Below are 23,714 nucleotides of genomic sequence, written 5' to 3' on the forward strand. Positions count from 1 at the left end.
TAGGAGTTGCCTAAGTGCTTTACATAAATTTTATCATTTAATTTTTACCACATTGAGCTCTTATTGCAGTTAAGGAAACTGAGGCAGAGAACCAGTCCACACAATGGTAGGTAGCAGAGCCTGGGTTCAAACATAAACTTGTTTGGATGAAAGCCAATGCTTCTCATCGACAGGCACCACTTAATAAACTTCTCATGTTCAAAGTTGAAAGGAAAGTCTCCAAGCTGAGAGGGGGCCTATTGTGCCCTCCTGAGTTTCATTTCCTTTGGGGAAATGAAAGCTCAGACTCTAGTATCGGTGCCACCACTACCTCCAGCGTACGGGCAGCTGTGGCTTCAAGCTGGACTCTCAGCAAGGAGACTGAGCTTGTCACTTGGGTTCCCTAAGAAAAGCTGAGGTTGGCTGCGACCTTGAAAATGCTTCATCAGCCTTTGTCGAATGAGAAAACATGAATACATTCAGATATTACAAGAGATAAAAAGCTGAAAATGTAGTTTGTAAAGTCTGACATATTAGTCTAACCTCAAAGTCATCTTCTAATTCCAAGGGAAGAACATTCTGGAGTCAGACAATGCGAGGCGGAAATCTTTGCCCACAGCCTTACTGGCTGAGGGACCACAGACAGTCACCTATCCTGTCTGCCTCAGCTTCCTCATGGGAAAATGGAGATCTGCAAACATGGATTTAGCTCTCTTGGGTTTCATGAGGATTTGACAGGGTGCCTGACACATAGTAGGTGTTCTTTAGACAGCATAATTCCTCTTGCTGGAGGCCCTCACATGTGGGCTCTCAGACTAACTGTGCAAGGAGGGTGGGATCTTTGACTCCCAGTTAGGAGCTCCCTGCTGGGCATCTCAACATCTCTGTGCTCCCACCCTGCCACATATCAAGATCAAGTGATTCTTCCATGTGACTAGGTTCTTCTCAAGGAGTGAACTCATGCTAGAGGGAAACTGTGCCTTCTACATTCCGGGAGGGCCTGCGTCTCTTGACAGGTTAATTGACCCATTTATTCAGTCATCCATCAGCAGTCATTGAGCAGTTCCTGTACTCAGGTAGGGCTGGGCATTGGTGGGGTAACAGTACTGCAGTAACATCACCGTGTAACCAACATAATGACCATACGGCAAGAGTGGCCCATAACCAGAGGTCATCCTATTCATTCATTCATTTATCCATTCATCCATTCCTACAACAAGGAGATCATTTATTCCTATTATGTGCCTGGCATTGTGTTAGGCCATGGAGATAAAAAAGTAAATGAGAAAAACATGATGTCAACCTTAACAAGTGGCAGATGGCAGTTCAGAGGAACAGACAGACCGGTGACTCATATGGTACAGTGACACAAGGGCCGTGTTAGGGGAAGTGTGGGGGATTGTCTGAGAACATGGGGGCTGGATTAGTGTCCTGGGGCTGCTATACCAAAGTACTACCAACTGGGTGGCTTAAACCACAGAAATTTGTTTTCTCCTGGTTCTGGAGACTGGAAGTCCAAGATCAAGGTGTCGGTGGGGTTGGTTCCTTCTGAGGGCTAGAGGGAGAGTCTGTTGCATGTGCCTCTCCTAGCAAGGAGGGTCTGGTAGTTTACAGACAATCTTCGGCATTTCTTGGCTTGTAGATGCATTGCCCCAGTCTCTTCCTTCATTCTCACATGTTGTTCTCCATGTTGTGTGTGATACTCTATGTCCAAATTGACCCCTTTTATGAGGACATCAGTCATGTGGATCAGGGTCCACCCTAATGACCTCATTTAACTTGATTACCTCTATAAAGACCCTCTCTCCAAATAAGGCCACACTCTGAGGCACTAGGGGCTAAGACTCCGCATATCTATTTTGGGGGGACACAGTTCAACCCATGAGAGGGGGAATGTCTTAGACTGAATTCCAGAGGTGGTGACATGTAACCCAAGACCTAGAGTACGAGGAGATGGCTCTGTGATTAGGAAGGAGAAGTGCTCCATGTGGCAGATGGGAAGGACCTGAGGTGACAGAAAGCACAGTGGGCTTGGGGAAGAGTCTGGCCAGAACATAAAATGCCGGAGTAGTGGCTGGAGGACTAGGTGGGCACAAGTCTTTCAAGACCCAGAGGGTCATGTTAGGAGGGGCTATGTTCTGAGAGGAGTGGGGAGCCATGAAGGGTTGTCCAGTCAAACATCATGGTCAGAACACATCATGGACTTGCACCAAGAACGCTATCATGCCATGCAGCAGGGAGCCATGCCTCCCATGATGCGGGGTACAGCTCTGTTCTGGTCAGTTGAGTTTCTCTGTTAGGCCGAACATCAGAGAAACACTATACAGGGCTCAGTTCAGGCATGGGGGATGTGGCCTCTTCCTGGGAGGCGAGGTCTGTGGTTTACAAAGAGAAGGGAGCCTGTCCTGGTTGGCACGGGATGTGTGGCGAGGGAGGAGCATTGGGAGAGTGCTGAGTAAGCATCGTGCAGGGCTGGAGAGAGTGGGCCTCCACTGGGACAGCCCTGCTCTTCCTGCTACTCATTGGCTGTGTCCTTTCATGGCCCAGGAAGCCTCTCACCCTCGCATCCTCCCTGGTGGTCTCTTCCTGTCAACTTCCCTCCCATCCCTTTGCCTTTGCTTTTTCCAGCCTGGCTGTTCAAACCCATGGAGAGTATTTTCAGAAATGCCTTTATGGAGAGTTGTAAGCATCCTTTGTTTGTCTACTGAGCCTCCAGAACAGAAGAAAAAGAGAGAAAACTGTGGACGAGGCAGCAGAGATATGTGGCTTATACATCATTCATTCACTTAAACAATTTAAACGCATCATTTACCGAGTGAATCTTGTGATCTGGGCATACAATTCCAGGTATAGCCTGGTCCTGGTGCTCCAGGCTCTGAATTCAGGGAGAACAGGAGGCAACCTCTGTCCTGTCTGGCTGGATGCTCTGTGAACATGGCAGGAGGGGGACATTTTAGGGAACACAGAAATCTAAAGGGATGGCAGGCACAGGGCACACTGGCTAAATAACACAGTCTTTTGAGGGGTCCCATGGAAGACTCATTGCTCTTGAAGATGGCAGGCAGCTTCCTCCTCAAATTTGCCACCCACTCTTCTTGCCAGAAGACCCTCTGGCCCCACCGAGGAAGGGGTTGGCTTTGCTTTTGATTTGTTTCTGGATGTTGCGCGTTGTCTTTCATCCCAAGGCACTGTGGGGACCATATTTTGCTGCTGAGTCAGGGAGGCCCACAGAGACCTGAGCGAACGCGTTGGAAGGTGATTAATTGTCTCTGCCCCATGCGTCGGGTGTGGTGTGGCTGCAGCGTGGTGTGACTTTGAGACGAGCTCCCTCAGCCCTTGCTTCTGGGGAGGTGGCTGCAAGCACCCCATGGGGGCCAAGCTCCTGGTGCCTGGACGAACTGGATTTTAATTGCTGGCAGCCTGTTCTTTGTGAGGCCCTCCCCATGGTAGCTCTGAGTCCCAACAGACACTGCAAAATGAGATTCCAGTTTTCAGAGAAAACACCATATTTCAGAGAAAATAGTCTATGCTATTGCTTTGTCGGAAGAGAGAATGCAAAATAAGATAAGGTTTTTAGTTCCAGCCCAGGCCGTGGAATCATGAAATAGCACAGCAGGAAGCCCTGAGAGACCATCTTGTCCAGGGGTTTCAATCACAAATGTTTACAGGGCCGGGCGGAGAATGTTAATGTGGGTCTCAGACCAAGGGGAGCACTGGGGCTTGTGATGACCTGGAAACCACATGCCCGGGTTAAAAGCATCCACATTCGAAATGAATAAACACTACGCTGGCCAAACCAGCCACTTCTGGACCTGTCGTTATGACTGGCAGTTTATAACCATAAGACAATGTAATTCTCTCATTGGATAATTGGGATAACGAGGCGACCACATATTAGTGTTGCCCATGGGCCAGCACTCTTCTCAGTGCTTTGCCTGAATTCACTCAATCTGTGGATGTCCCTGTTGTATAGAGGAGGAAATGGATGCTCAGGGAGGTCGAGTGGCTTGTCCAAGGCCACAGAGCTAGCAAGTGGTCGAGTGATACTCACAAACACAGTCTGACTCCAGCACTGAAGTTCTGGACCCCTGCCGGGCACTGCCACCGCAGACGGGTGCCCCTCAGATCAGGGATGTGCCATGTCCCCTGGACAGGGCCCAGAACCCAGGCCCTGGACTCCCAGCATGATCACACCCAACTGGACCATGTTGCTTCTCTGACGGGGAAGTCCTGCTTCTCCAGAGCTAGTGGGTCAAGGCACAGAGTCAGGCTTTGCAGCCAGAACAGGCTAGTTTACATGCTCAGCTCTAGTGCTGGCCGGCTGTAGGGTCCTGGGTCAGTTGGTGTGAATCTCTAGTTCTTAGGGAAGTTAGTTCATCTCTCAGGGTCCTGAGAACAAGCTCTGAGATAACTTCTTCCCAGGGCTATTAGAAGATCCAATAAAAGAGGGACTAGCACAAGGCCCGGATATGATTCGATGCCCCCTAAATGCTGGTGTCTTTCTCTTTGGCCGATGGGCTGCGGAAGCCATGGTGTACTTTTCCAACCGCTTCTCCGTGGTGGTTTATCTAGTCTTCTGCAGCTGGCTGTTTTGCTCCCATTGGACAGTCTTCTGTTGGCCACTGGCAGAGTAGTCCGGAATGTCCTGCCCAAACCCTCAGAAGTTAATGGGATGAATAATTATCTTAGAGAACAAAAAGCAGGACCGTGCTCAGTTCTGCCAGCATCCAGGTGCTGCAGCTGTCGGCAGTGTTCCTCTGATCAAGGGACAGGTGCCTGCCTGGGGAATTGAGCAGACAGTCTCTGTCGCCAGCCAGAGAGAGTGCCAGATCGAGGCTGTTTGGCTCGTAGGGCTCCTGGGTGGTGTGGCTGGCACCTGGCATTGCTAATGGTGTTAGAAGAGTCATTTGTCCAAGAGAAAACCAGCTATAGCTGAATGGTCCACAGCATGGGCATCATCCTTCGTTTGTTTGGGATTATCTCTCAGGCATCTCGGAGATGCAGGGCTGGAAAAGCTCAGCATCAGACAGACCAGCAAGCTCAACCTGACCCTGACATGGACCAGCCCTAAAAACCCCATAATTTCCTCATCTGTAAGGTGGGGTGAATAACTTATCACAAAGGGTGGTTCTGAAGATGAAATGAGCCAACCTGCAAACAGCACTTGACATGAAGTGCCCCTCCAACCCCTGAACTCAAACAAGACGCATCAATAAGAGAACATACCTTTCTCCTCCCAACTCCCTTCCCTAACCTTTCCATCAGAGTCCATATCCTTGCTAAAGGGATCTTTCTGTAAACTGATTCAGAACAACTAGCATCTTGTAGCTTCACACGTAATTACAGCTGGTTTTGTGTTCTTTAATGACAGGCTCACATGTGCAGGTATTTTCTCTCCAGGCTTCCCATGTGGGAAGGGCCCAAGTCTCTGTTGTCTTGCACTGTGAGTGCTGACTGCCCGGGCCCATCACCAAGCTCGAGTGGGCAGATGTCTCGTGTGCTGAGATCCCTGCACTGGCTGCTTTGACTGGTTTCTCGTCACACAAATGTGCCTCCCATTAGGTCACCATTCCACCACTGAGGAACCCATAGCTGCTCCTTTATTTTAAAGTTTGTCATAGCAAATGCCATCCCTTAGTCTTAGTGTCCCAGCTCTCCAGCAACGCCTCCCTCCCTCTCTGATCTTGTCTTCCTGCCCTGGGGTCCTTCCATGCACACTTATACATGCATACACCCAAGCTCTAACACATATGCACACACATGTACAGGACACAGGGTCACTGTCGCTCCTCAGTCCTCCTTCTCAAACACGCCTGGCAGCTTTCTTCAGTAAGCTCCCCACTGCCCAGTGTATAGGACGTGTGCACCTGCTCGGATCTTGTAATTATCCAGGGAACATCAATAGTTCATTTTCTCATCATTTTTGCAGTTCCATCCCATTATACTATCCCCTAAGTATTTTATAAGCAATTATTTCCTCGATCGTATTCTTGTTCACCATTTCTGTTTCCTTGTAGTAAACCGTTAGTGGCTCCCAGAAAGTTTTGCTCTCTCGAAACACCCATGGTTTGAAAATACTGTCACCTTTGCCCAGAACATCTTTTATTCCTCTCTTTTATGTGTCAACTTCCGCATTCTCCTAAGCCTCACCTTTCCTGCTAACACTCTCTCCTCGCCCCACCCTCCATCTCTCATCTGCCGAGCTGGGATAGGTTCGACATCACGTTCCGATGACTCTGAGCTTTCTGCTAGCAATGCATTTTGCACGATATTTTTGATTGTCTGTTTTCTTGTTAATCCTCCCCACCTAGCGGTGGGCTGCTTATCGTCACTCTAGAATGGCAATCGCAGGCTTGGGTTTTTGGGTCGTGCAGTCCTGAGTGGGAAGGCAGCTCTTCTACTTGATGCTGCTGTAACCGTCCCCAAGTTACTTAATCTCCTTGAGCCTTGATTTCTTCATCTGTGAAATGGAGGGCTAATGATATCTTGATGTAAGAGTCTGGCCAAGGTTAAAGGAAGCGATACAAATGAAGCATTAGCACAGTGTCTGGAACTTAGCGTTATTACAGCTTTCTTCCTGCATTTCAAATGCCTGCCTGCCGGGGAAGCTGACATAATAGAGGAGCTCAGTCAGACATCTGGAAAGGAGGAGAAGAGGAAGGGAAGGACAGTGAAAACAAAAGCCAGCAGGGAGAGGAGAGACTCGGGCTGTTTCTCTGAAGCAGAGGGGCACGCAGGCTGTGCCAGGAGGCAGCGAAGGCACCTTCACAACCTCCCGAAGGGCTGCTGCTCGGATTTACATTTCGCTCACATTTATGACAGCCTCATAATGGATTAAGAGCCTTAGCACTGATATATTAAAGGTTAATGGTGCATCCTGCTTTTGTATTGATTTGTGGCAGCAAATATTTGCCACTGCTGAGCTGGGAGGCAGCCATGCTTTTGGAATGGAGGTATTACAGGCTGGTGGGGCTATTTGCGCAGGGCTCCCACCGCGTGGGAGGGGCACAGAGCTGGGGGAGCAGGCAGTGGTTGCTCAGGGGTTCAGACCCAGGGAGATTCTCTCCACCAGTGCCGACTTCCATTAGATCAATAAGGAGCTGGATCTTGAAGCTTGAAGATCCTGAGGAAGGAGGCTGGGGAGAACTCAGGCTGATCCTTGGGCCCCTTGGTGATTTGTTCCTGGGCTGGCTCTGACCACATGGCTCTGTTCCCTGCCTCTTGGCTCAGGGCTGCAGCTCTTCTTTTCAGCCTCCCCAAGCCATCACGATGCCTGCTTCTCTGCAGATGACCAACCCACACTTGTCCTGAAAGGAAGCTGGTCAGCCCCAGATGAAGACTTTTCCAATGGAAAATCCAACTAGATGTTTGGAAGGCAAGAAAAAGGCTAATTCATTAATATATTAATATATTACATATTAATATAATATATATATTTATTTATATAATTATATATTATATTATATATTAATATAATAAATAATATATATATTATTCATGTATACACACCATGTTTATTAGAGCATCTACTGTGTGCCAGGCACTGTTGTAGGCAGAGGGACAAATTATCCCAACTAGGCTGGAACTTTCTTGGTTTTAGCACTGAAATTCCTATGTCCCAGGAAATCTCTCTGTCCTGTGCAGATAGGATAATTGGTCATGAAGCTGTAGGCATTGGTGATGTAGCCAGAAACCAAACAACCCAGTCTCATTCTAGGGGGAGAACTGACATTAAATAGCCTGTGATATATTTCTTTGTTTCTATGGTATAATTTAAGGAGGGTGGTATTTTATATAGGGTCATCAGCAAAAGCCTCATGGAGATGGTGACTTTTGATCAGAGACCTAAGACACTGAGGGAGTGAGGCAATTAAAGATGTGAGGGAAGAGGATGACAGGCTGAGGGAAGAACAGCGACAGAAACCCCAAGGTGGGAAGGCAGGGAAGCCAGTGTATGAAAGCAGAAGTATTGGGTCCAGATTGTGTGGGACCTTTCCGGCCATATGAGGATTTTGGATATTCCTCTGCAAGATGAGAAGCAATTAGAGAGTTTTCAGAAGTGAGGTGACATGATCTGCCAAAGGACAACTCTACTTGTCCTCTGAGGAATAGATTATAGAGTTAAAGGTAGAAGCAAGGAGCCCATTAAGGAGATGATCTCAATATCCAGGTAAGAGGCAGAGATGTTCACGGTGACGGTGATGAGAAGTGGTCTGATGCTGGATCTATCTTCATGGTAGCAGAGGTCAAATAGGCTGAGATTGTATGTGAGATATGCAAGAAAGAGAGGAATCCGCAGTGATTCTAAGGCTTTTGGCCACAGCATCTCAAAGAATAGAGCAGCATTTGACTGAGGTGGAAGAACCAGAGGAAGAGAAGATTTGGTGGTGGGTTTTGGGGTTTGCAATTCAAGAGCTTGGGTTTGAACATGTTCAGTCTGGGGACCTATTAGCCATCCAGATGGAGATGTCAGATAAGCAGTTGCCTGGAGTCAATGGGGTGGGTCAGGACTGGGGTGGTCCATTGGAGTCATCAATGTATAGATGTGTCTACAGCCAATTGACTTGACGAGATCATGGTGAAAGGAATATCACCAGAGAAGAGAAGGAATCTGTGGAATGAACCTGGGACACCCTAAGATTCAGAGTCTGGGAAAAGAACTAGGAAAGGAGTTAGATAAGGAGGAGTCTGCAATGTGGGAGAACTAATAAAGAGTGGTATCCTGGAAGCCAGGTGAGGGAAGGTCTTGAAGAAGGACAGAGTGATCAAGTTCATCCAGTTCTGCTGGTGGGGGTAAAGTGAGGACTGGGAACTGGCCACCGTATTGAGGAGATCATTAATGACCCTGACAGAAGTGCTTCAGATCAGTGATGGGACGGAAACTTAATCAAGGTAGGTTCATGAGAAATAGGAAGAGAGTAACGGAGAAGGTGACCACAGATAACTCTTTAGAATAACTAGAGAGCAGTTGGAGGAGGATGCTGTCTCAAAGAAGGGTGTTTTTCTAAACGTAGAACATATATGTGTTTTCATGCTGATGGAACTGATCCGTGGAGAGAAGCAATTTCATGATGTAGGAGGGAGAGGTGACAACTGGAAGAGCAACATACTTGAGAAGGCAAGAAAGTCTGGGATCCAAGAGACAAACAGGCAGACATACATAGGAGCAAGAGCAGAACCTCCATTTTAAAAGGAGGGCAGGCATGTATTTGGTGGTTTTAGAAAAGAAAGTTCTTTGTAGAGAAGGAAAGTTCTCTACTGATTGCTTCTCCTCCCTTAAAGAGGAAGCAAGGTCGTGTTGTGAAAGTCATCTAAGAGAGTGGGAGAATCCAACGGGGGAACTTAGAAGATTGCATTAGGGTCCGCTTGAGGTTAGTGGTCATGATTCTAAAGTTAGAACCATCATCATGCTATTTCCAACGTGGATTTTCTTGAGCCATGATTGGCTATGAACACAGAGTTGTTTTAAACCAGAGTTGATTCTTCCAGAAAACATGAACTCATTGTCTGTCAGACCATATGTGGGGTGATGGGGATCAAGAGATGAACACAGAGTCTATCCCCTAGGGAACTCACTGCTGAGGTGGGGACATAGGTACGTCAAAAGCCACACGAAGTCCAAGGGGCTGAACGTTAGGATAGACTAAGCCAGGAACACATAGAGGGGGCACGGGTCCAGGGGGGATCCACTCTTCCTCCCGGAGATGACAGGCAAGCTGATTTCTGGAGGGCAGGCAGGGTTTAGGCATGTGAAGAAGGCGGGAATTGCACTGTGGACGGACAATGAGCCTGACTGAAGACTCGGAGGCCCGAGAGAGCGGGCCATCTGCCAGGCTGGCTCCTGAGAACAGGGTGGCCTGAGAATAGGCTGAAGGAGGCTTTACAAGCTGACCGCCATTTGCCGATGGCATTAGAGGTGCCCAGATTTGACCCAGTGAGGGATGTGGACAGTCAACCCCTGCCACATGCCAGGGCCTCGGTTTGGTACCTGGCCCAGCATTTTCTGACCTGACTGAGATGAGGCTCACAGCTCCATCCCTTGGCACCTATCACAGCCCTGCTCACTCCCAGGATCTAGGCTGAGTTTGGCAAGTCAGAAACACATGACCACACATGCCCTCCTTTCAGAAACTTGTGTCTGGCTAACCTGGTTTGCTTTGGCAACCAAGGCACCAGGCTTGGGCCGAATCCAGGCAGAAGATGCACAAGTGAGGGAGGCCTGACTGGCCCTGGATGTCCAGGATGGCTTGGGATCCTCTGGGTTAGTCTGGGCATGTTTGTCTTACTCTGCGGACAGAAGATACAGTATCACAGCCCCCTCGGAGCCCGCTCCTTACAGCCAGCACGGCAGGCCTTGGATGGGCGGGAGAGGGGCCTCTCTCCTCCAAGTGCATCTTGACTGTGCTGAGCAGTTGGCAGAGGGAGTGGCCGTGGAGGAGGCAGGATAGCACAGAGCTGAGTTCCCAAGGCCCAGAACCGACAGTGGGGCAGCAGAAGGATTTTTAAATTCATTCAGATCATGTTTGTGTTTACAATGTAATAAAAAATGCAAATTTTACAGAAATACGTTTGTAAAAAGTGGAAGTCTCACAGCTGTTCAGTGCTTGTTCCTCCCATTTTTGTTCATATTTTTATTTATGTTTATTAATGGTTACTGTCTACAAGAATGCAAATCTACTATACACAAATGCATTGAGCTTTTTTTCATAGCAGTTTACTTTGGGCGCCTTTTAATTTCAATAGTTATCAAAGAAGTGGGATTTGGAGGGAAAATACTGTGGTGGGAAGGTTGGGGAGGGAGGTGAGGGCATCTTCACAGGTACTCAGTACACACCAGGTCCTCTGTGGCTAGCATGCGGGCACACGTTTGAAGAAGGGTTTTGTGGGCCCCTCTGTCCTGCAAGGATGCATTTTCCTGCCTTGGGCCACGTGGCCCTCATCCTGGTGGGTCACTAAGTGTCCTCATAAGGTGTTGACCTGACAGCTCTCCCGGGCTGGGATTCGGCTCTGCAGGCACCCTCATGACGGACTTGAGACACAAAGGAGGCCGGTGTGGTCACCAGCACCGCCTTCCCCAGGCCTCCAGGAAGGTCCCTGGTAAATGTGGAGGAGGCTGCTCCACGGGAGGAGAGCTGATAAGCTCCGAGCCTGTTGGCTCTGCTCCTCAGAAGGTTCCTCAGCAATCTCTCCTCTCATCTCCCTCAGTCCAGCCTTGGGAAAGAAAGACATTAGAGAAACACATGCCCGCAGTGTCAACTCCAATGGCTAATACACCCCCTGCCCACTTTATAAAATCACTCCTTCCATTATTTTCCATAACCCTTACTCTTCTTTATTAATCTTCATAGCACTTTTCATCACTGGATACATGACATCAGGAGTCAGCCGACTACACCCCCACAGGCCACTTCTGGCCTGTGTCTTGTGTTCCTGCAGCCTGCAAGCTAAGAATATTTTTCTTTTTTGCAACATTTTTTAAGTTTTTATTTTATTTTTTTTAAACCACAAAGCTGAGGCATATGTGACAGAGTGGTGTATGACCCTCATTGCCCACATATGTACTGTCAGTCCCTTTCTGGGAAGTTGGCATTCTGTAATTATTTGTGTTTTTGTTGTCGTTGTTCATTTTTGTTTCTCTCTCCCTGCCTCCACCATTTAAGAGCAGGAACTTTGTGCTGTTCCTACTGTATCTTTAGACCCAAAACAGTGCTTGACACAAGCAGATGCTCAGGAAATAGGTTTTCTTGAATGAATGAATGAATGAAGACACATGGGAAGCCTTTCAGAGCCCAAGATTGAGAAGCATCTTGGGGTGTCTCAGCCTTCACCTGAAGTCCTGTCTACCTTGAAGAACCCAGGTCTGGGGAGGAGAGAATGGGAAATGTGACAAAGCCCCCGTAGGTGATCACTGCATGGGAGAAGGACCAGAGAGAATGGAAGCCCAGGGAGAGCCCTAGGCAAGAAACCCAGGAGAGGCAGGGAAATGCACCGCAAGGTGGCAGCACTGGGGTCTGAAGGTCCTGGAAGCCGACTCTGGAAATCTAGCCAGGCTATCCCAACTGGTTTGTGCTCAGCATCTCTTGTAGAGTCAGACATGACAGATAGAAAAGTGAGTCTGCTGGAGTGATAGTAAAGACATCTGTGGGCTGTAGTTAAGACAGCTCCAAGTTAACAAGGATGAGCATCCGCACCCTCCTGTGCCTTTTGGGCCACTCCACTACTTTCTTTTCTCCTTCACGAAGAATAATAGGGCTTTGGGATTTAGATTTATCACGATCATGATTTTGGCAATGCCACAGTTGTTGAAATCTGTTTTACATATACTGTATATTGATTCTGCTCTTATTGCAGGGGTATTTATCTCCATTGCCAACATAAATATTTCTGTAACATGCAAAGATGTATTTATAAGTTCTGTATTATTGATTTTTCTCATGCTGCAAACACATTTATCTCTTTGTTAATGAAAATGTATCTAGGAACTAGTAAGATTGATTTATGGAGAAAGGTATGAGAAGGGAGGGAGGTGGTGCAGAGCTGGGTAGACTGTCCTTGGCCACGGCTGAAGGAGACATTGTGGGACCTCCAAGAAAGTGCATGTTTAATTGGAGGAAACTGCTCTCAGAGGCAAGGGATGCTTACAAAGTTCTTTTGCAAGACAGCTTGTTGTGCATGATGGAGTCAGCTATGCTTTCAGCTAGGGGAGACCCCCAAAATCAGCAATCCAGGCCAGGAGATACAGAGAAACAGCCCCCATTGGTCCCAAACCCACTTTCAGGAGGGTACAGTTGAGTGAAAGACATTGGCTCAAAAGTGAGCTTAGAGGAGAGGCTAAGCTTTGCCATGGAGGATTCCAAGAGTAAACGCTGAGAAAAGGTGACGTAAGGAGATGGGCAGCAGACCACAACATGAGGGTGAGCCACAAAGTGTGCATGCTCACACTGTGACACTTACTGAATCCAGACCCAGGTGGGCAGCCTGGAGACAATGTTTTGAAGGACATCCTTCCCTGGCAGTTTTCCTTGCCCAGGTGCTCACTACTTCACCAGGGAGGCCTCTGCTGGGCAGTAACCATCATGGTCCACAAAAACAAGGGTCCAGATTGCCTGCCAGTTGAGTTTTGGTGTCTCCATGTGTCTCCTGGGTTCAGACTTCCTCAAGTTGTCACTTTAGGGATCCTAGGTGCCTAAAATGTACACTGTTCACAAGGCGGTAGGTTGGTTGCTGAGGGGGGAGGCATTTGCATGTACCTTGGCAACGAGATGGAAACAAGAAGATTGATGATGGGCTCCTTACTGAGGAGATAGATGGGCCGATGCGGACAAAGTCTCTGATCATGTGAGCCTGGAAGCTGAGATGTGCTGCCTGCCCGTGCTTGCTTCCATCCAGGTGTAACTTCCCTGGCCCTGTCACGCATAACTCCTTCACATAGTCCCTCTGCCTCAACCATTTGAACTACTAATTGACAGCCTAACAGAAGACCATTTATTAAAACTTGGCTGTGTGGTCAAGTCAATATCTGTGGTCCTTAATCTTCACCAATCCTGTGAGAAAGGTACAAGTTAAGAAAACTAAGGCGCCAGGTATTAAATGACTTGCCTCAGTCACTGGTTCTGGAATTTGCAAGCACATCAGAATCGCCTGGGTGGCTGTGAAAACACAGATGGCTGAGGGCCACCCCAAGGTTTCTGATCCAGCAGATCTGGGGTGGGGCCCAAAAATTTGCATTTCTCGTAAGCTCGCAGGTGCTTCTGATGCTGCAGCTCTGAGGACCGCAGTTTTAGAACTACTGGTCTACCTTGGACAGCCTAAGGTGTTCCGAGGCAGGATTCATGCTCAATCTCTCTGATTCCAAAATCTATGTCTCTTTAGCTGGTATGAATTGCCCCGTGGTATGTGTCCCCAGTGAACCGTGGCTTTTCACACTTCAGTGCCTTCTCAGGTAATTTTTTCTACTAGAACACGCTACACCTTGGTCTCCATCTGGCTCCTTCTACCCATCCTTCATGACTCATCTTGACGTTTCTTCTTCTAGGAAGCCTTTCTTTTTCTCTGTGCCCATGGCCTAGTGCTTCCAGCATCTCCCATGCAGAACTCTATTTGGTCCCTCTCATGTTGTTTGGTTACTCCTGGTTTGCTTCCCTCACCATTCACCCAGCTCTCACTATGAACTCCTTAAGGATGGTCACCATTCATTCCTTGCTCAGTGTGCCCTTGTGCCTTACCTAGTAGAAATTCAGTAATCAGTGGTGGAACAACTAGTTGAATGAGTTCAGCCAGTTGCATCATGCATGATTTAGGTTTATAGAGACGCCACCTGTGACGGGCAGCTCTCCTTCATCTCTCAGTGGTAGAGGTGCCTGGACACTTTCTAGCAGTTGTTGCTGAAGAAATTAATTTGAGAAACATGCTAAATTAATTGTGCTGCTAGTGTAGCCTTCTCCAGGCTAAGAATCCCTCGCTTGTTTGGATGGCTGTCCCATCTGACGTGAACATCTGTCTCCTGCTGACTGCCAGTGTTGGCTTGGAGCCTGGATGGCTGGCTGCCCCTGCTCTCCTTTATTCGTCCCCATGTGTCCCTTTCAAAATTGTGTGCTCTGACAAGCCCCAGGGAGATGATGGCTTTGGTGTATGAATCATTGGACCTTCCTGCTCAAACCTCCAAATAGGCTTTTATAAGTTTATTCACTCTGAAGTAAGACGGTAGTACCTACTGTGGATGTGTTAGTGAGCCTGGAAACTTCCCTTGAAAGAGGGAGTGTGCATCTAAGATGGGAGAGATTTCTGTTCACAGGCTCATGGCCATAAGAGGTGATGGATGGGGGCCCGGGGGCTGAGCTATGAGTCTGGCACAGCAAAGATGGAGGTGGTGTTTTGGGGTGGGAACAATGCTCTCTGCTGGGACAGAAATGGATGTGAAGCCATAAACGTTTGGGCTGTCTGCTTGTCATCTAGAGATGCTCCCTGAGCCTCTGGCTAGGGGCACAGTTGTGAATAAATACCGAGAGGAGAGAGGAAATCTCCATTTCAAATGTGGGGATGAAACAGTAGTACTGAGCTCCTTGGCAGTCACACATTCATTCCCTACTCATGGAAACTGCAGTAATTTAGAGCAGTTCAGTATTTAGACTCAACTGTGTAATTCATCCTGATGTTTCCCATTCATCAAAGCCTTGTGTTTGTTTGTATTACCATGAGAAAAATAAAAAAAATGCGGGACAAGAAGGATCCCCCTCCTTTCTCTCCAGGCAAAACAGAGTTACAACCCGTGGGGCCTTTCAAGCAAAGGAACATCTTGCTTCAATTAGATATAAATAATGAACAATAATTAGAAAGATTTCTTCGTTGAATTTGTTATTTTATGTTTCCTTTCATCTGTAATGTATGGAAACGAATACCAAGCTGTTTCTGGGCCTTGTAGCTGGGCCTGAAGAACTCCATGGGGTGTGTTCAAAGTCGGAGGAAGCATCTACTGCTGCCTCCTCTGTGGGCATGCTCTGCAGGCTGGTGTCAGCTCCCGGTTCAGTGCTGCAGATGTGAAGACAGGACTGCTTTGGCTCCAGTCCTCTAAATTCTTGTAGTCTACTGGAGGACCTGGACGTATAGAAGAGCACAGAATCATTGTTGCTAGTGACTGGGCCCTGAGTTTGCATCAGGCACTGATCTAAGAGCTGAACACACATCACCTCATTTAATCTTCACTGTAGCCCTTTCTACAGGTTCTGCTTCTAGCCCTATTTATAAAAGATTTGGAAACCGAGGTACAGAGAGGTTAGCTAACTTGCCCAGGCCTGCAGCGTTAGGGATGGTGAAGCTGGGAGGCAAGGCAGATTGTTGGAATCCATGGTGTCTGTTTGCCCTCACTCTGGTACACTGCTCTCCAAGATCACAGTGAGATTGTGCTACCGTAGAAGCCATGCAAGGTGTAGAGAAGGCACAGCGAGGCAAGGGATAGCGATGGCCTCCCCTGGGGAGAGGCAGCAGCTGGTCCTTCAAGGGGTTTGCAGAAGTGTATCAGGTGGATGAGTGAGATAAAGAGATTCTGGGCAGAGGGAGCACCATGATCTGGTGCCATAGATGGGGACTGTGTGGGATTTCTCATTTCAACATTGACTTCGGGGCTGTTTCGAGGCAGGGGCAACAGCCAGAGATGAGACCAGACGATGGAGAGTTGTGTAGATCAGGTTGGATCTCCTTGGGGGAACAGTAACTCAGTGAGAGGTGAGCATGATGGTCCCAGTTGATAAAAAGGGGAGACAGATTTCCAGAAGAGGAATAAATAAAAAGCAATCAGATTGGAGCCTGGAGAGAGAGGCTGGCTCACGACTGAGCTTTTCGTTTTTCGCAGTTTTATTGTGTGTGTGATATTCCATCAACACATTGAGCCAGATAGTGCCCATCCCAGGGCAAGTAAGAACTTTGTGCCAATTAGTCCTCCCTGGCCTGACTAGGCCCCCTAACCCAAGGAATGTTCTCCTCCTTCTCTGCCAGGTCAGATGTCTGCTGTTGGGTCCTGCTGGGCCTTCCTGATGCGTTCTCTCCCTCGAGTGTCACCTGGCCTAAGCTACCTGTTTGTCCTCTACGTACAACAAACCCAAGGCCCTCAGAAAGGCTTTGTTTTATCTTTACCATCTTTTAAATAATTATCAACACTTAAAAGTCAAGAGATTTCGTACAAAAATCCAGCTTGCTTTCTTTATTGAAAAACAAATTGCGAGGAGGTGCTCAAAAGGCAACAATTGGGTGGAGGTGCTCAAAAGGCAACAATTGGTGGAGTTCTAGAACAGCTGCAAGCTTTGGAGGGGACGTGCCTCTTAACTAGCTCAATCTCTGAGTGTATGTCTGGCCCACACCACCTCTGAGTGTCAGAGGCCAGTTGTTCCCATCAACATTGCCAACCTGTTTCTCTTTGCTGCGCTGCAGGCCTTGGAGTTGGAGACCCCCAGTATCCAGCATCTCATGTTGCCCTTACTCTTTTCTATTGTGACTGTCTGTCTCTATGTTTCTGCAGCTGGACCATAAGCTCTCTGAAGACAGCAGTCATGCCTTATTCATCCTTTTGTCCCTAGACCTCAACACAGGACCTGGTTTTAGGGGTTCAGTAACCTTGTGGAGTTAACCTACACTAAGCAAGCATCACCGTGATAGAATGAGGCCCTGGCGAGTCATGCTCTGGGCTGAGGGACTCATGCTGCTGGGGTTGGGAGTGAAGAATGTGCATAGGGGGCCACAGCTGCACTTTGACCTCAGAAGGGCCTTGCAGCTCATTTGTATCCCTGCCGTGTGCAGCACGTACCCAAGTTTCATTGCATTTTTGCCTTTCAGGACATTCCAGGATCTCTCCAAACAAGTGGAGATATCTTATGGCACCGTCCGGGATTCCGCTGTGTATGAGTACTTCAGAGCCAAGGGCACCAACCCCCTGGAGCAAGACAGCACATTTGCCGAGCTCTGGCGGACCATCAGCAAGAATGGAGGGGCTGACAACTGCGTGTCCAGTCCTTCGGAAGGCATCAGGAAGGTAGGTGGGAGCTGGCCACCTGGACATGTGTGCACTGTGACAGGGACCTTGGGTGTGGTCATTCCGAGGCAGGAGACACCTTCCAGAAGCATCTCCTTTGGATAGCCCATCACCTGTAGGGTGATCTGTCATCAGCAGGTTAGACAGGCATTTCTCACAGAGATGCAGCTGTTCAAGTGGTGACACATGTCCATTAGGTAGATACCCATATTTGGCAGCAGAAGCGGAGGGGCTGCTCATTAGGTATTTTATAAGTTTCCAAAGGGTCAGTGAAGAGCGGGCAGATGAAGCCCAGGATGTGAGTCTCCCTCTTCACGGGCTTCTAGATGGTGGCCTGGAGGGGCCAGCCACCCCAGGTGAGAATACTCAGGAAAGGCAGAAGCAGAGAACCAGGTATGAGGTGGAGGGTGTGAGGGGATGAGGTTCAGGAGAGGGTGGGCACGCTTGGGGACTGTGTGTGGAGAAGAGGTGTGCTTGTGAGATGGTGGTAAGGACAGTGAGTCTAGGATGGTGGCTCTACTGGGGGAAACTGAGGGAGGACAGGGAGGAAAGAGGCCAGGGCCAAAGAGAGGAAGGGTGGAGAAAAGTCATCACGTTCTTCAGCTGTGGATTAGACTTTGCTCATTTATTTCAGTTGGTTTCCACAATGACCCAAATTAATTGTTTTATTCCGTTATACAGATGAGAATCAGAGATATGGGATCACACTCCTAGTTAGGTTCTGACGCCTGGGGTTCCAGGCTGAGGAGTTCGGCATTTATCTACCATGAGCTGCGGATCTCTTGAAGGTCAATGAGGAGGAAGATGGGAAGGCAGATGCGATAAGCATAGTGCTGGTGGTGGTTTCCTTCTATCTGAAGACCCTCTCATGTGGTGGCTACTGGTGAATTATGTGAGGACACTGTGCACCTGTGGCCAGCACTGTTGCCTCTCCAAGCAGACCAGCTGTCCAGCCGGCCTCGGCATCTTCTCCCTTGCATTCTCTACTCTACCTCCCACCACCTCTGTGGAACTTTCTCACAGTCACACACACAGTCACATGCATTCACACACACACACACGCACCTGTCTAGCCTGCCTTGGCATCTCCTCCCTTCCTTTCTCTACCCAGCAACTCCTTCTCTGTGGAACCTTCTCACACCTCTCACACATAGTCCCACACACTCACACACACACACACACTCACTCATGCACTCTCATATTCATGTACACACACACACCTGTGTTCCACATCCCCAGCCACTTGGTGACCACTTGGCCTTACTGCAGAGGGCAGTGGATATAAGGGGCAGTCAGGGGAAAGCTTTGGGGTTACCAGGGCCCATCACTCTGCTCTTCATGATGGGAAGAGACCTCAGCAGTCTGCCAGCGCCTCCCAGGAGAGCCCCAAGGGGCCCCAGGGAGAAAGCAGAGGCCCGAGTCCTGCTCTAGAAGCAGCGGGGTGTGGAGGTGAAGCACAGCCTCCATCGAGTGGAGGGTGTGGGGCCTGGCTGCGTGCTCTGTGTGGAGGGGAGCCTGCTGGCACGTGTTCTCCCATAGTGGTTAGCTCAGATGGCTCCTCCTTGTCGTTTAGCAGCATCAAACAGCAAAAAGTATCTGGGCTCTGGAGCCTGACACATTTGGGTGTGAAGCCCAGTTCCACAACTCACCAACTGTGTAAAATTGAGCACACCACTCTTCCTGTCTGGAACTTCTCAGAGGTCAGAGATGCCTGGGCAACTGCCCATTTTGGGGTCTCCTTAGACACTTAAAATATTTACAAGTTCATGTTATGGTAGATTTTGAATGTTTACATTTAACCAAGGGATATTTTAACAAAAATAATAGAATGTGACACACATGTGCTATTTCCACGCTTACAAGATTTATGAAAACCTCTTCATTCGTAGTGCACTATGGAGGATGGCACTCTGAGCTCGAGCTGCCGGGTCTTCCTTCATTCCTGACAGTGAATCTTCATGGCTGTAGGCGACCTCATTTAGAAATCAGGAATGCAAAGTTGATTTGAGACCTTTTATGAATGTAGGCCTGCGCCAGTGGCCTGCTTTCTTTGTCTCTCCTGGGGAGCCAATAGTCCCATCCACACAGGATTCTTAGGAAGGTTCATTGCAAAAATGCTACAAAAAGCACTTCTTATAAAAGAAAAGATAACTACTTTTGACTTTATTAAACTTCTATTCATTGCAAGACATTTCAAAGAAAATAAAAAGGCAAGTCACACACTGGGGGATGGGGGGTATATTTACAATGTATATTACCCATATAGGACTAGTGTTAAGATTATATGAAGAATTTTTACAAATCAATAAGAAAAGCTCAAACAATTTAATTTAAAAATGGGCAAAAGACTTGCACAGGTCTTTCACAGAAGAGGCCACACGTATGGCCGATAATCATATAAAGACATATTCAAAATATTAATGATCCAGAAAATGCAAATCACGGCCATAAAGATATTCATTTTGCATCAATTAGACCAGCACAAAATGAGAGGTGGTGGAGAGGACGGGGGTAACAGGTGCTTAATTGCTGGTGGGAGTGTACTCAGTCCACCCGCTTTGGAAGTGAGTTTGTCATTCTCTTATAAAATGGAATATTCACGTACCCTATGACCCAGCAATGCCACTCTTACGTATCCACCCAAAACAAACTCCACACGTACCCCAGAGATAAGAAGGGCCATGGTAGCATTGCTTATAGAGCCAAAACCCTGGAAACAATCCAAATGAGCATTAACAAGCTAAAAAGGAAAATGACCTGCAATGAAATGAATGAACTACATCTTCGTGTAATAGTATGGATGAATCTTAGCAGAATAATATTGAGTAAAAAGAGCATTCAAGGCAATTTCACATGGGTCAACTAATAGAAAATAACATGCAACATAATACTCTTTTAAAAATATATAAAACACAAGCATAGACACATCCAAAGTAGTGATGAAGTACAAGATTCACAATAGTGGTTACTACAGGTGGGACAGGCAGAGCAACAAGAAGGAGAAGCATGTGGTTGGATATAAGTCATGTCAGTGTTACCTTGAGACTCACAGGGTTTTTAAAAAAAATTTTCGTTTATCATGATAATAAATAATAAATGAGTTCATTAAAATGAGGGCCATTCCTGGACAAAAGGACAGGTATCCTGAACCTAGGGTTGTGATGAATCTCGTTCTTTGCACCTATCTACTCTTCCAAATAAATCAGTCCAGACCAAGCCAGGTGGAGTTTGGTTCCTGCACCCACCAGCCCCTTCTCTCCTTGCGAGCTCACTGTGCCTGCCCGCTCTTACTCTTGGTGGCCTTCAGGAGGGCAAACACCACCACTGGACCCCTCTGGAGGGAGATGCATCGGGAGATGGGTTGTCAGGGAAACACCCCCTCGTCATCCTACTCACTCCTAGTCCGTTGCTGGCAGGTTGGAAATCATTCACCCTCTGGTGAGTTTTAGGGTCTGACTCATGAATAAAACAGTGTAAAACAAATAAATAGCTGAGATACAAATAAGGGATTCTTTAGAAATGTCTACAGCTTCGTGGTACAGAATCTAATCCTTTTTCAGTCCACGGAATGTGTTCCTTTCATGACACCTTCATTTTATAAACCCCGAAGCTGGCTTTGGGGTCACAAATCTCCCTCTTGCATTTGAATCTTCAAGAAAAAACTGACTGCCAGCCCTAGACAAATGTTAAGGGTTTTATAACTCGTGTCATAAAATCGAGTTTATAGTATTGTCAGAAAATGGAGTGCGCTGCATTTTTTACTGGAAAGAAAGCTCAGATTCACTCTCAAATTCTCCTTCTTCTTGTGCCTGTTTGGGGGCCTAGATGCTTGTCTGAAATTCTTCCTGCGCCCTTCCTCCCCCTATGGAGCTGCCCCTCACTTCCTAGGCTACAGCTTTGGAAACCTCGCGAATCTCCTGGCCAAGAGGCAGACCAAGCTGGGGATAGCCATGCCTTGGGTGAGGGCCTTGTCCTGAATCCGGAAACTGTGAAGGAAAATCCAGCATGTTGGGAAATAAGGGCCTGATCCTGATTTGAGGGATGAGCGGCTTCTCTACATTCCAGAGTCTGCTTCTGAGCACTGCAGTCAGCCTGGCAAAGGTGAGGAGGGGACGCCCCCAAGAGATGTCGCAGGAGACTTCTTTCGCAGGGGAAAGGAAAGGATGACCCCACCTCTGATTTCCAGTCCCTCTTTGGTGACTCTGGCTCCATTTCTGGAGAGTGCTTGTTAGTGGAGCGATGTCTAATTGCTGCTAGAGTCAAGAAGCTTGGTGTAGAGGGCGACCTTGGAGAGCTGCCATTATTTTTTCCTTGGGAGTGCTGTAGCTTTTAATGACTTGAAGCCAATTTAGGTGGGAAATTGCTTAACAAGAGGTGATCACTTTTCCACAGTATCAGAGCTAGAGGAAGGGATTATGTCATGGTTGCCCCACTGCTGTGACTCACTTCTTCATGCCAGAAGCCCCTCAGATAAGGAGGGGGCAGCAAGGAGGGCAGAAAGGAATTTGGAAGGGGAGGCAAGTTTTATTTCTTCCTTAAGAGCCCACAGCATACAGTTTTTACAACCAACCAACCTAGCACTTAGTAAGTCTCAATAAATACTGGCTTGTCCCTGAATGAGTCATCTCTTTGCTGTCTGAGCAGAGACACGTAAATCGGGGGTGTAGTTGGTGCCGTCAGTTAGCAGGTGACCTTCCGTGGGTTCCATAATGGAAAGGACAAGGGAAGATCTCCAAGGTCCCTTTCAGGCTTGTCTCTTGTAAGCCTTCTCTTAGGAAAGAGACCCTGCTGGCCCTCAGAGAGAGGAGAGACGCTGCCTTCATTCCTCTCAGCCACCTGCACCTGTCAGACCCAAGGAAAGACGAGACCAGAAACTTTGAGAAACTTTGTAGAAAAAGTTTAAGGATCCCCAATCTAGAGCAGCGAGTGGTCCAGGGATGCTGCCCCTGGATCCATATCATCTAATTGCACATAGACGCATCACCTAGCTCTTCATCTAGTAGAACAGACACATGCAGTAACACGTCATCTAGCTCTCTATCATCTAAGAGTGCATGAGCACATCCAGCAAATAGCTCATCCTCTTGTTCCACATTGTCTAACAGCATGTAGGCACACGCAGTAACACTTCATCTAGCTTGATGTCACCTAACAGCACATCAGCATATCTACTCGTATATCATCTACCTGCACACCATCTAGTAGCATACAGCCTCTGCCTACAGACTGTCCTTGCTTGTCCTTTTCATTTCTGCCTCTGGTGGTCCAGAGACTTCTTCCTCACTGCCCTGGGACCCAGCTATACTCATGGCCTGACCTAGTCACCCCCTGAAATCTATTGAGCAGTTTCTATGTACAAGGCACTGTGCCAGATGATCTACATACATGATTTCTTCCATCCTAAAGAGAACTACTTGATTATTATTATCTCCATCATGTAGAAATGGGACCTGAGCCTCAGGGAGATTCGTGGCTTGCTCAAGGTCACACAGATGTGAGTAAATCATGAAACTATCTTCAGAGCCTCACTCCAACCTTGCTCCTTCCCATGAGGCATCATCCCCATTTCTACACCTCAATGTGTCTCTACCCCTTTGCATACTCTTTGCTGCTGTGTTCATTTCCCTTCCTCTTTTACACCAAAGTAGCGATATACATGCCTGGCTCCCATTTTTAAAAGCCTGACTTCCCCTTCCATGTGTCATCGCAAAGGTTATTTAAGTCTGTGCTTTTATTTTTGGTTTCCAAACTATTAAAAATATGTATTAGAGAAACTTTGAGAGGCAGAATTGAGCTAGCAAGTGGTTCAAATTTATATGATAACTTTGTCGCATGAAATCAGACTTTGATGTTATTGGTAAGATTTTTTTTTTTTCTTTTTAGCTTGATCAACTCTATCAAGTAGCAGCCAACATAACCCAATTTCTGTGCAGCGCCAGGGCTGACCCGGACTGCCAATTTATTAAGCCTTTCCATGAATCAGGCCTAATATTTAATAATATTGTCAAATAGAATGCAGCAGTAATAGTTTAAATGTCAGTCTTCACAGCTCATTGAACTCTTTGAATAAATAGACAAGTAGTTTGTTTCAGACCCTGTGGCTGGAGATAGTATTTTTCAGAGGGAAGTAGCTTTTGAATCTAGCAGTTGTAATAGAAGGTGGTTTTTTTCCACTCAGTAAATATCACTGAGGTCATAAAGTGTGGATGCAAAT

The 23,714-nt window shown here is 47.6% G+C and overlaps 1 protein-coding gene across 3 annotated transcripts in view; it reads left to right on the forward strand.

Moving 5' to 3' along the window:
- Window positions 1-23,714, forward strand: part of GRID1 (glutamate ionotropic receptor delta type subunit 1) — a 670,463-nt gene that overhangs the window by 609,982 nt on the left and 36,767 nt on the right. For all 3 annotated transcript variants that reach the window (XM_023648767.2, XM_023648771.2, XM_070265586.1), the window contains one exon: window positions 17,305-17,500. In XM_023648767.2, coding sequence (XP_023504535.1) covers window positions 17,305-17,500 — 196 coding nt within the window. The remainder of the gene's footprint in view (window positions 1-17,304; window positions 17,501-23,714) is intronic.

This window comes from Equus caballus, chromosome 1, assembly GCF_041296265.1.
Source record: "Equus caballus isolate H_3958 breed thoroughbred chromosome 1, TB-T2T, whole genome shotgun sequence".
Taxonomy (NCBI): Eukaryota; Metazoa; Chordata; class Mammalia; order Perissodactyla; family Equidae; genus Equus; species Equus caballus.